This window comes from Megascapheus bottae, chromosome X (genome assembly GCF_031878675.1).
Source record: "Megascapheus bottae isolate mThoBot1 chromosome X, mThoBot2.hap1, whole genome shotgun sequence".
Taxonomy (NCBI): Eukaryota; Metazoa; Chordata; class Mammalia; order Rodentia; family Geomyidae; genus Megascapheus; species Megascapheus bottae.
The window spans coordinates 36170392-36186959 of record NC_143547.1 but is presented as its reverse complement, the minus strand read 5'-3'; the positions used below and the strand labels follow the sequence as shown (position 1 = coordinate 36186959).

The 16568-nt window shown below is 45.5% G+C and overlaps 1 protein-coding gene across 1 annotated transcript in view; it reads right to left on the bottom strand.

Moving 5' to 3' along the window:
• Positions 1 to 16568, bottom strand: part of Fgd1 (FYVE, RhoGEF and PH domain containing 1) — a 70778-nt gene that overhangs the window by 12660 nt on the left and 41550 nt on the right. The window contains exons 9-12 of the mRNA XM_090326517.1: positions 5121 to 5179; positions 4839 to 4985; positions 2478 to 2570; positions 2250 to 2329 (exon numbers count right to left, since the gene is read on the bottom strand). Coding sequence (XP_090182643.1) covers positions 2250 to 2329; positions 2478 to 2570; positions 4839 to 4985; positions 5121 to 5179 — 379 coding nt within the window. The remainder of the gene's footprint in view (positions 1 to 2249; positions 2330 to 2477; positions 2571 to 4838; positions 4986 to 5120; positions 5180 to 16568) is intronic.

The window sequence follows — 16568 nt, the reverse complement described above, 5'->3', positions numbered from 1 at the left end:
TGATCTACTTTGAGCTACAGCACCATGTCTGGTTTTCTTGTAGTTAATTGGAGATAAGAGTCTCATGGACTTTTGGACTTCTGTGCATGGGGTGGCTTAGAACTGAGATCCTCAGATCTCAGCCTCTTGAGTAGCTAGAATTACAGCTGTGAGCCCTCAGTGCCCAGCGTCTGAGGAGGTCTTAAAAGCTCTCAACATTGAGGCTCTACCCTATACCATTTAAATCAGAACCTTGGGGGATAGAGTTTGGGGCACCAATTACTTTTAGAAGTTCTGCACTGGGTCCTGGGGCTGCAATCATTGAGAACTGGTTATCTAACTTGGGGGAATATGAGTGTTTATTGTATCACTTCTCTGAGTGTTTGGAGTTTTCCATTAAAATCTATTTGGGGGGGACAGTCTGGGGCTTGAGCTCATTGCTTAGGTGCTGTCCTTGAGGCTTTCTGCTCAAGGCTAGTGTTCTACCACTTGAGCCACAGTTCTAGTTGTAGCTTGGTTACCTGGAGATCAAGTCTCACAGAGACTCTTCAAATTGAGATCCTCACATCTCAGCCTGCTTGAGTAGTAAGAATTATAGGCATGAGCCACCAGTGCCTGGCTTAAAAAACAATTGTTTTTTTTTCCAGCCAGTCAGCAAGTTAACTAAGTTTATTGAAGTCATAAAAGGTTTAACAAACTGCACAATAGAATGACACCAATGGTTTGTTAAAAAATCACAGTGAATTACTAGACTACAACAATGTGATTCCTCTTTGAAGGATTGATGGACAAGGTGAATATTATCAAGAACAAGATCTTTTCAGCCATCACTCCCCAGCTATGTGTTTCCAAAAAGACTGTTGGAGAAAGCTGAGCCTTTCCCTCATATATTCTCTGAAAATTACTAAGCAACTTAAAAACAGTTCCTAAGGGAAGTAAAAGCAAACTCTTTGTTCCTTCTTTCTGCCACTAGGTGGAAACCCTGCACTTCTTGGAGGCCCAGAATCTCTCTCATGGACTCTTTTGCCATAGCTGGCTGTGAACCAGGATCCTCAGATCTCACTGTCTTGAGTAGCTAGGATTACAGGTATGAGCTGCTAGTGCCTGGCTTTATATATGAAAGATATCTTGACTCATCAGTCTTTTCTTGGTGGTGGTAGTGGTGGTGGTGGTCATGAGGCTTGAACTGTGGGCCTGGGCTTTGTCCCTGAACTCTTTAGCTAAAGACTACTACCATTCTACCACTTGAGCCACAGTGCTGTTTCTGGTTTTCTAGTGGTTAATTGGAGATAAGCATCTCATGGATGTTCGTGCCCCGGCTAGCTTTGAACTTCCATCCTCAGATCTCAGGCTCCTGAGTAGCTAGGATTACAGATATGAACCATTGGCACCTGGCTTCATTAGTCATTTGTTTTATCTTTTTTTGCCAGTCCTGGGGCTTGAACTCAGGGCTTCAGCACTGTCCTTGAGCTTTCTCAAAGCTAGTGCTCTACCACTTGAGCCATAGCACCATTTCTGGCTTTTTCTGTGTATATGGTACCGTGGAATCAAACCTAGAGCTTTATGCAAGTTAAGCAAACATTCTACCACTAGGACACACTCCAGACGCTTCATCAGTCATTTTTTTCCCTTCAGTTGCTTTTCCTCCCAGTACTTAGGGCTATCACTTGACTTTTTCACTCAAGGATGGTTCTCTACTATTTGAGCCAAACCTCCACTTCCAGCTTTTTAGATGGTTAATTGGAGAATCTCATGAACTTTCTGGCCTAAGCTGGTTTTGAACTGTGATCCTCAGATCTCATCCCCCTGAGCAGCTAGGATTACAAATGTGAGAAACTGGTGCCTGGCCAACAAATGTTTTAGGGCTGTTTTTCCCACACCAGGCTCCTACCATGGACAAAGCATTACAATTGTTTATTCCTGGTTATTTTAGTTATTTTCTTCAAATCAGCGAATCTACACTATACTGTTTGTGATGCTGGTGTTCATGACAGGATTACAATACTATCATTCTCTAATAAAACCCACTAGAAGAAATGTTCATTTCAATCAGGGAGAGCTTATTCAATCTCCAAAAGGCTCTGCTGGCAAGGGTTCTGCATCATTTTCATACATAAAGTACTCACCCTAAATCCATATGTTGGCTAGCCCTCAGGGATCACCCCCATTGCTGAAGAACATGCCTGCATCTTGGGGGAAAGGTGTCTGGAATGCCTCAGCATATCTGAAGGAAAGAGGGGTTTGAAGGGAAGACAGGCAAGGATAGGTACCTGGCCTGGAGCTCCAGGGAGCGCTGCTTTCCTGACACCAGGAAGGTCCGAGGAAGGTTGAAATTGGAGCTTTCCTTTAGCTGAATGGAGGGAGAAAGGGCCATGGTTAAGTTTATTGAGCTCCCCAGGGTCTAGCACTCTGCAGCATGCACTCATAGATAGACTCAATGTCAAAACCAGGCAGTCTTTCCTCTTCCCAAAAGCAAGGTACCACTCTGGGGTGCTCACCTCCATGCCATCTACATCGATGCGGGCACGCACGCTAAACTTCTGGCCAAGCAGTCGCAGCCTGGGCACGCAGTAAAGGAGGCGGTCGTTGAACTAGAAAAGAAGATACAGACCTTGGACAAGTCCCTTCTCTCTAAATCTTAGTGATATCATCTGTAAAGAAGATGAAAGAAGTGGGGCATGGTGGCTCACGTCTGTAATTCTACCTACTCAGCAGGCTGAGATCTTAGGATTAAGGTTCAAAGCCATCCTGGGCACAAAAGGACCTGAGACTCTTATCTCCAATTAACTTCTAGAAAATGGGAAGTGGGGCTTGGCTTGAGGGTAGGTCAGTAGCCTTGAGCTGAATAGCTCAAGGACAGCATCCAGGCTGAGTTCAAGCACCATAACACCCCCCCACACACACAAAGATGAAAGAGCCAGGCACCAGGCACAGTGGCTCACGCCTATGATCCTAGCTACTCAGGAGGCTGAGATCTGACGATTGAGGTTCAAAGCCAGTCCAGGCACTAAAGAATTTGAGAATCTTATCTCCAATTGATCATTAGAAAATGGGAAGTTGGGCTGTGGCTCAAGGATAGGGTGGTAGCTTTGAGCTAAAAGCTCAGGGACAGCACCTAGACCCAGAGTTCAAGCCCCATGATCCACAAGAAGAAGAAGAAGAAGAAGAAGAAGAAGAAGAAGAAGAAGAAGAAGAAGAAGAAGAAGAAGAAGAAGAAGAAGAAGAAGAAGAGGAGGAGGAGGAGGAGGAGGAGGAGGAGGAGGAGGAGGAGGAGGAGGAGGAGGAGGAGGAGGAGGAGGAGGAGGAGGAGGAGGAGGAGGAGGAGGAGGAGAAAGCAAGCAAGCCAGGTGCTAGTGGCTCATGCCTGTAATCATAGCTACTCAGTAGGCTGAGATAGAGTGCTTGCATAGCATACATGAAGCCCTGGGTTGGATTCCTCAGTGCCACATTTACAGAAAAACACTGTAGCTCAAGTGGTATATGCTAGCCTTGAGTAAAACAAGCTCAGGGACAGTGCCCAGGCCCTAGATATAAGTCCCACCACTCGCAAAATAAAAACAATGCTGGGTGCAGTGGCTTACAACTGTAATCCTAGCTACTCAGGAGGCTGAGATCGAGGATCAAGGTTCAAAGCCAGCCTGGCCACTAAACTCCATGAGACTTTTATTTCCAGTTACCCACTAGAAAACCATAAGTGGCACTGTGGCTCAAGAGGTAAGGTGGTAGCCTTAGGCTGAAGAACTCAGGGACGACAAGCCCCAGGACCAACAACAATAACAAAAACCAGCCCTGGCAGAAAAGCCCATGAGATTCATCTCCAGTCAACCAGCAAAATGCCAGAAGTGGAATGTGATTCAGTGTTAGAGTGTCAACCTTGGACAAAAACAAAACAAAACAAACAACAAAACCAAGCAAAGGTACAATGCCTGAGTTCAAGCCTAAGTAAAAGTGTGTGCGTGCATGCGCAAATACACACACACACACACACACACACACACACACACACACTCTTTTTTTGGTCAGTCCTGAGGCTTGAACTCAGGGCTTGAGCACTGTCTTTGGGCTTTCTCAAGGTGAGAGCTCTGCCACTTGAGCCACAGCACCATTCCCGGCTTCTTATTCTATGTATTTGGTACCAAGGAATCAAAGCTGGGTCTTTGTTAATGCTAGGCAAGCATTCTACCACTAGGCCAAACTCCTGGCCCAAGTCCATGAGACTCTTATCTCCAATTAATCACCAGAATGTCAGATGTGGAGCTGTGACTCAAGAGGTACTAGCCTTGAACAGGGATAGTATCCAGACCCTGAGTTCAAGCCCCAGGACTGATACAAAAAGAAAGCCTGTAATCCTAACAACTCTGGAGGCTGAAATTTGAGGATCATGGTTTAAAGCCAGCCTAAGCAAAGTCCATGAGACTCTTATCTCCTCGACCAGCAGAAAACTGGAAGTGAAGCTGTGGTTAAAGTGATACAGTGCCAGCCTTGAGCAAAAAAGCTAAGGGACAGCATTCACGTCCTGAATTCAAGCCTAAGTACTCGCACAAGCAAACAAAGCTGCAGAGCTGGGAGCATAGCCTAGCAGTAGAGTGCTTGCCTAGCATCCAGAAAACCCTGGGTTCGATTCCTCTGTACCACATATGCAGAAAAAGCTGAAAGTGGTGCAGTTTGAGAATTTAGCTCAGTGGAAGAGCAAGTGCCTGGCAAGTGCAAAACTTCAAGTTCAGTCCTCAGTTCTGAAAGCAAATAAACAAACAACCGAGCTGGCAGCTGGCACAGCCCTGAGTGACCACCAGGTCCATCTGTGTAGAGGAAATAACGGAATATCCATTGCCACCACCAAGGCCACTGCTGTTACTTACTAGTATGAGGTATCGGTCTTGAGTGGTCCCATTCTTTGCTGAGAGCTTCAGGATGTGGCCTTCTTTTATGAGCTCTTTGGTTGGGCTGACAATGTCCTCCTCGCCTCCTAGCAGCTCATAAACCTTTAGCAGCTTGTGCATTCGCTCCTGGAAGAAGATAGCAGGCCTTGGGTGCCAACTGCCCCTGGATATCCTCAAGGTATAATAAGCTCACCTCCAATCCTAGGACAGATACCAAAGACATGTAGCCAAGGATAGGAGGGAGTCAGAAGGACCACTCACCATTTTGCGAATGGCAGCATTGGAGTGCTCTGCCGCTGTGGCTATCAGCTCCAGAGACTCTATGGGAAGAAAGAGGCAAGATCAGATGGGAGACTAAAAGAGGGGAAGCTCTGGGGACTTCTTTCCTCCATGGATGATATCTTGTGGTCGGCCCACAAACATCTCATACCACAAAGTGCAGCCTAATGGTGTCCATAGCAGCTTGGTGTGATGGCTGCAGCTTGTAATCCTAGCTACTGTGGAGGCAGAGATAGGAGATTGTGTTTGAGGCTAGCCTGCACAAAAAAGGAGAGATTCTCTCTCAACTAATGGCTCAGAGCAGGGGTGCACTCCTAGCTATAAGGTAAGCACAATGGAGAGGATAAGTCCAAGTAGGAGGACTGCAGCCCAGGTTAGTCTATGGAGTGAGACATAAGCTCAAAAAATAACCAACATAGGGACCAGGAGTTTGGCCTAGTGGTAGAGTGCTTGCCTAGCATTCACGAAGACCCAGGTTCAATTCCTCGGTACCACATACATAGGAAAAAGCCAGACGTGGTGCTGAGGCTTAAGTGGTACAGCTCTAGCCTTGAGAAAGTCCAAGGACAGTGCTCAGGCCCTGAGCTCAAGCCCAGGCCTGGCAAAAAAAAATAACCAACATAAGCGGGTGCCAGTGGCTCACACCTGAAATCCTAGCTACTCAGGAGGCTGACATCAGAAAATTGTTGTTCAAAGCCAGCCTGGGCATGAAAGTCTACCTCTTATCTCCAATTAACCACCAGGAAATTGGAAGTGGAAGTGGGTCAAAGTGGTAGATCGCTAGCCTTGAGCTAAAATGCTCAGGGACAGCACCCAGCCCCAGAGTACAAGCCCTAGGCCAAATAAACAAACAAACAAATAACCAAAACAAAAAAGTGAGACCGTACTTCATAAATAACCAACAGAAAAAGGGGCTGGAATTGTGACTCAAATGGTAGAACATCTGTCTAGCACCTATGAGACCCTGTGTTCAATATTGAGTATCACACGTACAAAAATAAGTTCACAGCAACATCATTTGAAACCAGAAATTGTCTCAACTAATTTCATAGTAAAAAAAAATCACAGTATATAGGGTAGCTGACAGCCAATAAAATGGAAGCTTGGTAAATTACTATTACCATTAGTAGTAGCAACAATAACATTTACAAATGTAATTGTGAGGAAACATTCCTGTGCAGGAAGCTGTCCTTGGATGGTGGGGCTATGTGTGATTTTCATTGTGTTCTTTAAAGTTTTTTTTTGTTTTAATTGCTCATTTTTTTGTAACAGAATCTAGTTATAATGCTCTTGCTGGTTTCAAACTCCTAAGTTGGAGGGATCTTTCTATCTCAGACTCTTGCATAGCTGGGACTACAGGTTCGCACTATAACATCCAGCTTTATTCCACATTTTTTTTCACTCATGGACATGGAGACCTTTTTTTAAAAAAATTAATTTATGAGCATCCTCTTTGAAGCTAGTTTCTGTACATTCATTTGCATTAAGAGAAGTTTGCTCATTCCTGCATTTTTTATTTGGGCTTGAACTCAGAGCCTGGGGTACTAGAACTCTTATCACTTGAGCCACAACTGTATTTCCAACTTTTTGTGTATACTTAATTGGAGAAACAGTCTCATAGACTTTCCTAGCCTAGATGGCTTTCCACAGCAACACTCTGATCTCAGCCTCCTGAGTAGCTAGGATTTTTTTTTTGCCAGTCCGGGGCTTGGGCTCAGGGCCTGAGCACTGTCCCTGGACTTTCTCAAGGCTAGGGCTCTACCACTTGAGCCACAACACCACTTCTGGCTTTTTGCTATGTATGTGGTACCGAGGAATCGAACCCAGGTCTTTGTGCATGCTAGGCAAGCACTCTCCCACTAGGCCAAACTCCCGGCCCTGAGTAGCTAGGATTATAGGCATGAGCCACCAGCTACATTACTTTTGTCATCATTCCTAGAATTTCTAGGTTTACTACACTGGACAAATACCATCAGTGAAAAAAACTGAAAAGAACCCACAGAAACCTCTACTCCTTGTACAGCTTCAATACCCCCCAGTCTACATGCTGAGTCTCCCTACTTAGAACATGCACCTTGATGAGTGCTGGTGGCTCACAATTGTAGTCCTAGCTACACAGGAGGCTGAGAGCTGAGGATGGCAGTTCGAAGCCAGCCTGGGCAGAAAAGACCCTGTGAGATTCTGATCCCCAATTAACCACTAAAAACCTGGAAGTAGCACTGTGGTTCAAAGAGGTTCAGGGACAGTTCCCAGTCGAGTTCAAACTCGACAGCCGGGGGAGGGAGGGAGGGAGGAAGGAAAGCAAAGGAAAGGAAAAAAACAAGACATACCTGCAGTGAAGGGGCCCAAGTGAGATAGTTCATTTATGTAACAAATGAAATCATGGACTGGGAGTTTGGCCTAGTGGTAGAGTGCTTGCTAGCATGCACAAAGTCCTGGGTCCAATTCCTCAGTACCACATACTCAGAAAAAGCCAGAAGTGGTGCTGTGGCTTAAGTGGTAGAGCTCTAGCCTAGAGAAAGTTCAAGGACAGTACTCAGGCCCGAAGTTCAAGCCCCAAGATAGCCAAAAAACAAAAAAGATAAAAATCTGTGTGTGTGTGTGTGTGTGTGTGTGTGTGTGTGTGTGTGTGTGTTTGCCAGTACTGGCCTTGACCTCAGGGCCTCATACTAAATCACTTAGCGTTTACATTCAAGACTGGTACTCTACTACTTGAGCCACAGCTTCTCTTTAGACATTTTGGTAGTTAATTGGAGATAAGTGTCTCTCAGATATCTGTCCAGGCTAGTTTCAAACGTGGATCGTCAGGTCTCGGCCTCCTAAGTACCCAGGTTCAAGAGACCACTATCTGGTTTAAACAAAGTCTTGTTTTCCTAGGAATCTGCATGTCTAGGATCAAGTTTGGGTCATAGACCAAGCAGATCTGTGGCCACTGACCCAGCTGAGGCTTTCATATACATTTCTGGTGCAGAGCCTCCTTTTCCCACCTTCTTTCATCCTGGCCATCAGAAAATCCCACATAACACTCGTTCCCTGTCATTCTTCTGCTCCAACCTGTCAACAGCTGCCTGTAGGGGAAAAAGCAGCCCCTCCACTTTTTGTTCAGTTCCTTGGCCTTGAACTCAGGGCCCAAGCACTGTTCTTGAGCTTTTTTCAAGGTTAGCATTCTACCAGTTCAGACCCAGCACCACTTCTGGCTCTTTTCTGTGTATGTGATACCAAGGAATCAAACCCAGATCTTTGTGCATGCTAGGCAAGTACTCTACCACTAGGCCACACTCTTAGCCCCCAAAGCCCTTTAACCTGGCATTGAAAGCCCTTGGTGACTGGCATCTGTGGACCTCTGGCTTCTTCCATGTATGTCTCCCTCAACATTTCCTGGTCTACTCCATCAGGCCAACTGCCACGCAGTCTTACTGAAGCTCTTTACCTTCTGTAAACATGTCCTGAGTACCCAGGCTGGGTTAGGACCATCTGGGTTCCCACATTCTGCTCTGTTCCCTTCCATCCTGGGACTGTCATTGGATCTATATCTCTCAGTAAAGGAAGTGATCCTAAGGATAGACCCACATTCCGACTCCCCTCTCCATGCACATCAACAGGTGTGGTTTTTTTTTGCCAGTCCTGGGGCTTGAATTCAGGGCCTTAGCACTGTCCTTGGGCTATCTTCAGGCTAGAGTTCTACCACTTGAGCCACACCACCACTTCTGGCTTTTTCTATGTATATGGTACCAAAGAATTGAACCTGGGTCTTTGTGCATGCTTGTCAAGCACTCTGTCACTAAACTGAACTCCCAGACATCAACAGGTGTTCTGCATAACCAGCTTCTTCCTTAGTCTCAACTCTGTAACATAGGTGTGATAGCCTCACCAAGAGGGGGGTTGTCTTGGTTTACCTGGGAAGAGAGGCTTGTCTCTCCCAAATGCTTTTTTTTCCTCCTACATATTCTATCCTTCCCACCCCAGGGAAAGGGGGTTGGATCAGTGCTAGAGGTAGAGAGAGCTCAGCGAAAGGGAACAGGAAGAAGACCAGCCAAGCTGTGGGCACACAAGCTCAGGCCTGTGTAGGTTTCTGTACACAGGCGTGATTGAAAGCACTGCTTGCTTCAGGTAACTCTGTGTGTAGATACACCATGTGGGAGGCAGATTGGCATTTCCAGGAGTCTAATGTGTAAGGTTCCAGCTAAGTGTTAAGTGTGGGAATGTAGTCTAGGATTTTACCTGGAGGTTTAGTCTAGAGAGTTTGGGTAATTTGCTATAGTGGCATAGTCTGAATGCTTAACTGAGGCCTGTCCTGGGTTTGGCAGGTAGAGATCCTGGTTTGGCGTTCAATCTTGGCCTTCATGTAGGAAGCTGAGGTCAGCAGTTCCAGCTCACCTGGTTTGGGGAGCTGAGCCTCCAGTCCAGCCTCCAGAGTCCAGCCTGGGAGCTAGAAAGTGGGTGAGTCAGTCTGCAGAATCAGAGTTATGACTCAGTGGGGCTCAGCCTGGGGATTTTAGTTAAAGGGATTTAAAAAAAAAATAAGTGAGCTCACCTTAGGATCTTGAGTTGAAGAATTTAGTAGGTATATCACATCGGGCTCTCCTTCAGAGAGCCCCGCCCTCAGTGAGGACCAGATGGGGAAGTTCTTACTCGGGGGGGGGGGGGGGGATCTTTGGGCTCATTAAGGGAGCTCAATAGGCCAAACTCAAGTTCTGAGGTTTGTTCTAAGGACTCAAATAGGGTTAGGACTGGTACATAACAATCTAAATTTGAAGAGATAGCTAGGTACCAATGGCTCATACCTGTAGTCCTACTTATTCAAGAGCCTAAGATCTGAGGATGATGGTTTGAAGCCAGCCTGGGTAGGAAAATCTGGGAGACTCTTATCTCTAATGGACTACCAAAAAGTTAGAAGTGGAACTGTAGCTCAAGTAGCAGAGGCCTAGCCTTGAGCAAAAAGAAGCTCAAGGATGGTGCCCAAGACTCGAGTTCAAGCCCCACAACCAAGCAAACCAAACCAAACCAAACACATGTGGTCGGGCACTGGTGGCTCATTCTTGTAATTCTAGCTACTCAGGAGGCTGAGGTTTGAGGATCATGGTTTGCAGCCAGCCCAGGCAGGAGACTATGAGACCCTAATCTTCAATATACTACTCAGAAAAAGTCGGAAGTGCTGCTGTGGCTAGAGTGGCAGAGTGCTAGCCTTGATCAAAAGAAGCTCAGGGACAGAGCCCAAGCCCTGAGTTCAAGCCCCAGAACTGGCAAGAAAGAAAGGAAGAAAGGAAGAAAGGAAGAAAGGAAGAAAGAAAGAAAGAAAGAAAGAAAGAAAGAAAGAAAAGAAATCTCATTTCCATTGAGCCTTTTCCATGTGCCAAATACTGTGCTAAATGTTTTCCTTACATTACCTCATTTATCCTCAAAACAACCCCATGAGGTAAGCCTCATTAGCATCCCATTTCACATTTGAAGAAACCATCTGAGCAGCTCGCTTGTGGATAAAAAGGGGGAGGAGCAGGTGCTAGTGGCTACTGCCTGTAATCCTAGCCACTAAGAAGGCTGAGATCTGAGGATCATGGTTCAAAGCCAGCCCAGGCACCAAAGTCCATGAAACTCTTATCTCCAATTAACCACCAGAAAACCAGAAGTGGCGATGTGGCTCAAGTGGTAGAGCTCTAGCCTTGAGCTGATGACTCACGACCGACAAAAAAAAAGTGTGTGGGGGAGAGACTCAATTTTAGGATTAGTCTAGGGAACTTACTCTGGGGGTCACTAAAGACAGTTTCCATATAGGACTGGATGCTAATGGTTCACAATTGCATTCCTTGCTACTCAGGAAGCTGAGATCTGAGGATGGAGGTTCAAATTTAGCCCCAGTGAACAATGCAAAACAAAACAAACTCCTACTGCCAATTAACTAACAAAAAAGTCAAACGTGAAAGGAAATTTGCAGAAATGAGTCCTGGAAACTCAATGTGAATGCCTAAGCGTGTGATTTTGCAGGGGGGCAGATAGGTAAAAAACCCAGAATCAATAGATTAGGGGATTGCCTTTGCTGGGTCTCTAAACAGAACCTAGTCTGGAGATTGTGTCCTGTAGATTCACCCTGCGTATCTCAATCTACAAATTCAAGTCCTAGAGGTAGAAAATAGGGAGCTTAGTCTGAGGGGGAATCAGTCTAGGAGATGAGACTAGGAAGATAAGCCTAATACTTAGCTTGAATGTCTTAATTTGGGGGACAATTAGGACATTAGGCCAGGCGCCAGTGACTAATGCCTATAATCCTAGCTACTCAGGAAGCTGAGATCTGAGGGTCGTAGTTCAAAACCAATCCTGGCATGAAAGTCTGTGAGACTCTTATCTCCAGTCAACAACTAGAAAACTGGAAGTTGCATTGTGGATCAACATGGTACAGTGCTAGCCTTAGGCTAAAGACCTAAGGGACAATGCCTAGGCACAGAGTTCAACCGACACAAAGACAAAACCAAAAAAAACAAACCTAGGACATAAAGCTGAAGGCTTGATGAGGGACTTTCAATTTGATAGATGGAAAATAGGGGGCTTCAGGGTGGTAGAGTTGGACTAGGGAGATTAGAGTAGAATCTCTAGTGTTCATTCTTGGCTGTTGCTCAGTTTCAGTTCTGTTTTTGTTGTTGTTGTTGTTGTTGTCACTCATGGGGCTTGAACTCAGGGCTTGGCCACTGTCACTTAACTTTTTTGCTCAAGGCCAGTTCTCTATCACTTTGAAGCACAACACCACTTCTGGTTTACTGGTGGTTAATTGGAGATAAAAGTCTCATGAATTTTCCTGCCCAGGCTGGCTTTGAACTATAACCCTCAGATCTCAGCCTCCTGAGTAGCTAGGATTATAGGTGTGAGCCACCAATCCCCAGCTAGTTTTAGGGTTTTATCAGGGATTCACACCAGGAAATTTAGCAAATCCAGTCTGAGAGCTTGGTGAATTTTCACTGTGTGGGATAGAAGAAGAGTCAGTCTTTTGGGATCTGGATTCAAGTTTCTTTTTTTCCTTTTATGTCAATACTGGGTCTTCAACTCAGATTCACACTCTCACTTTGCTTTTCCTCTCAAAGATGATGCTCTACACTTGGGTCAGATCTTCATTTCTGGCTTTTGTCTGGTTAACTGGAGATAAGAATCTTTGTCTTTCCTGCTCAGGCTGGCTTTGAACTTCGATCCTCAAAGTTCAGCCTCCTGAGTAGCTAGGATTACAGGCATAAGCTACTGATATCTGGCTTAGAAGTTTCCATATAAGGCATAGTAAATAGTAGGGTAATTATCCTAGGGTACTCAGCCTGGCAATACATATCTGGAGAATGGCATCCAAGAAGATGAGACTGGGAAGATGTTTGGGAAAAGTCTCTGTTTTCATGATGAAAACTCTGACTGTGAATCTACTCCAGGACTCACAGTGGAAGAAGCCAGTCAGGAGATTTTAGTAGAAGAAACTACTGTAAATATTTTTTTGCCAGTCCTGGGGCTTGAGCTCAGGGCCTAAGCACTGTCCTTGGGCTTTCTCAAGGCTAGAGCTCTACCACTTGAGCCACAGTACCACTTCCGGCTTTTTCTATGTATGTGGAACTGAGGAATTGAACCCGGGATATTGTGCAAGGTGCACAAGCACTCTACCAGTAGGCCAAACTCTTTTTTTTTTTTTGGCCAGTCCTGGGCCTGAGCTCAGTGCCTGAGCACTGTCCTTGGACTTTCTCAAGGCTAGAGCTCTACCACTTGAGCCTCAGCACCACTTCCGGCTTTTTTCTATGTATGTGGTACCGAGGAATCAAACCTGGGTCTTCATGCATGCTAGGCAAGCACTTTAACCACTAGGCCAAACTCCCGGCCCTAGGCCAAACTCTTGAGCCAATATTTTTTTAAATAAGTTTTTATCTGTGAATTTAATTTCTTTCTTCTTTTTGCCAGTCCTGGGGCTTGAACTCAGGGCTTAGGCACTGTGTCTGAGTTTCTTTTACTCAAGGCTAGCACTCTACCACTTTAGTCACAGCACCACTTCCAGCTTTTTCTGTTTATATGGTACTGAGGAATCGAACCCAAGGCTTCATGCATTCTAGGCAAGCACTCTACCACTAAGCCACATTCCCAGACCCCATTGTAGAGATTTATACATGGAATACTAGACTGGGCTTAGCCTGAGTGTTGAGGCTAAGGGGATTAGGCTATCATTCCATAGGGCTCATCTCAAGGAATAAGTCTAGAACACTTTATAGGTTTAGCTTATGTCACTTATCCTAACATGTCAGTGGAACTCTTATTCTGGATTGGGAATGAGGTATTTAGGGTGCAGATGTGTGTGTGTGTGTGTGTGTGTGTGTGTGTGTGTGTGTGCGCGTGTGTGTGAGAGAGAGAGAGAGAGAGAGAGAGAGAGAGAGAGAGAGAGAGAGAGAGAGAGAGAGAGAGAGAGAGAGAGAGAAAGAAAGAAACAGAGCTAGAGCCAAAAAGAGACAGAATACCAGGGATTGAACTCAGGGTGTGGGCACTGTCCCCTTGCTTTTTTGCTCAAGGATAGTACTGAACCTACCATTTGAGCCATATCCCTACTCTGGCTTCTCTTTTGCTGGTTAATTGGTGCTAACAGTATCATAAGTTTTGAACTATGATCATCAGATCTCCACCTGCTGCCAGTAGTATTATAGGCGTCACTGACGGGCCCTTGGTATCAGATGTCTGGACAGTTCAACTATGGGACTTTTTAGAGGTTTATCTCTTTCTTAAAGTCTAAGTCTTGGAGCAAACTTCCCCACCTGGTGTGGGGAAGTGGATACATCATAACACAATTGTCTGTTCCCCATTCCTGTGTTTCCCACAGGTTCTTAGTTTTCTCCCTACCTTTATGGCTACTCCATGTGAATCTCCTCTGCTGATTCTACTTCTCTGAGCTTCATCCTTGGCCCCTTTCCTTCCTGTCTTACACTCTCTTCCATGATCCTGGCTAGCTCCACAATTTTGAATCCTATCCATGTGCCAACAGCATCCAAATCTCTCTCCCTGGAATTCTAGATGCAGTTAACTATTTAAGCTGGCAGCCCCACTGTTAGTATGTCCCAAATCAGTAGAGCTGTGACTCAAGTGGTAGAGTGTTACCCTTGAGCAAACAAAGCTCAAAGACAGTGCCCAGGCCTTGGTTAATTGGAGAAAAGAGACTCATGGACTTTCATGCCTGGGCTGGCTTTGAATGATGATCCTCAGATCTCAGCCTCCTGAGTAGGTAGGATTATAGGTGTAAGGCCACTAGTGCCTGGCTCTCTTTCTCTTTCTCTTTCTCTTCCCCCTTCCCCTCTCTGTCTCTTTCTCCTGGTACTAGGGCTTGATCTCAGGGCCTAGCACACTCATTTGGCTTTTTCTGTTTAAGGCTGGTGTTCTACCATTTGAGCCATAGCTCCATTTCCAGCTTTTAGATGGCTGACTGGAGACAAAAAGTTTCATGGCCTCTTCTTACAGGGCTGTCTTGGAACTATGATCCTCAGATCACAGCCCCCTGAGTACCTAGGATTACAGGAGTGAGCCACTAGTGCACAAATCTTGGCTCTCTCTCTTGCTTCTCATGTAAGGCAGACCAAAATTTCCCATAGCAACCACCATACTTAGAATCAGTCTTGGCCTTCAAAGTCTTGCTTCTCTCTCCAGCCCCACTTCTCTCATTTCACCCTCATTTGTCATGCTTAAATCACACTAACCCGCCTACTGGGTCCAGAGATATGCTCAGTCCCAACTTCTCCCAGTCTTCCCCATCTTTGGAACTTGGCACCTGTAGTTACCTTTCTCTAGAACAAGTCCCACCCATTTTGTTTTGCTTTTGCCAGTATTAGGCTTGAACTCAGTCTGCTTATTTGGCTTTCTTTCACAACTGGTGCTCTATTACTTTAAGCCAAGGCCTTTTATGCATTTTTTTTGCCAGTCCTGGGACTTTAACTCAGGGCCTGGATGTTGGCCTTGAACCTCTGCACTCAAAGCTAGTGTTTTACCACTTGAGCTACAGCACCAATTTTGCCTTTTTTCTGAGTACTTTATTGAAGGTAAGAGTGGCACAGACTTTTCTTCCCCAGGCTAGCTTCAAAGTGTGATCCTCAGATTTCAACCTCCTGAGTAGCTCGGATTACAGATGTGAGCCTCTGGCACCTGGCCTTTACTAGATATTTTGGGGATGGTGTTTGTAGACTTTACTGTATAATCTGGTTTCGAAGTGAGATATTTCAGATCTCAGCTTCCTGAGGAGCTAAGATTACAGGTGTGAGTCACCAGTACTAGTTCTTATTCAGGTTTTGATTCAAAGAGAAATTACCCAATCTAAAGTATACTAGCCAGTCACTGTCTCATTATTCTCTTCTAGCTCTCTGAATCATACTTAGCTCCTATCCAGCATTCTCCCATGTGCTTATTTACTTTTGTTTTTGTATCTCTCCCTAACATCAAGGATTGGTCCACACATTTTCCCCCCACACTGGTGTTTCAACTCAGGACTTAGCATTTGCTTCTACAGCAGCTTGACTGCTTGGGCCATACCCCCAGGCCTGGGATCTTATTTGTTTTGTTCACTTCCACATCCCCAGTGCTTAGAACAATGCACAGAGCACTGATGTACTCAGTAAGTAGCTGTTGAGGTAATCAGTCAATAAAGTGGAGGTAAGAGTCTAGGGAAAGAGAAATGGAGTGGGCACTGGATTGACCTATCTAGGGATTGACTGTGTAGATGGCAGACACTGGAGGAATCATATGATGTACTTTTCTAGTGGTTCAGTGTGTGGGAAGGAAGACCCAGTCAGATTTGGGAGAAAATACAGGAATCAGTCTGAGGTACTCAGTTCTAGGGAAACAGGCCTGTAGGTTTTCTGATTAGAGTGGAAAGTTCTCTGCAAAGGTTCATTCTGGGGAGTGGCCAGTGGGTATGGCACTGGCCATTTTAACTCTGGTGAATGGAAAATAAGAAGTTTGATGACACAGACCTCTCTTTCTGAGGTGCTTAGTCACAGACTCAGTAAAAAGGTCTTAGCCTGAGGGGGGAGGGTATCAGGCTCTGCTGTCAGTCTAGTGGAGGCTCAGGTTCATTTTATTCTTGTTACATCTTCGTGTGGGGATACATCTAGGCATCAGCCTCAGAAATGGATAGATCCACGAGGTGTCTGTGGTTCATGCCTGTAATCCTAACCGCTTGGAAGGCTGAGATTGGGAAGGGTGTGGTTTGAGCCAAGTCTGGAGCAGAAAAGTTCATGAGAGTGCTTCTCAAAGAGGAGCTGGACATGGTGGATCATGCCTGTTACCTTAGAAACAATAGGATGCCTAACATAGATAGATTTCTCCCCAGGCACATATGTGGGTAGGAAGCAAGACCTATCTCAGAAATAACCAGCAAGCCAGGCACTGGTGGCTTTCACCTGTAATGCTGGCTGCTTAGGAAGCGAAGATTTGGAAGATCTTGGT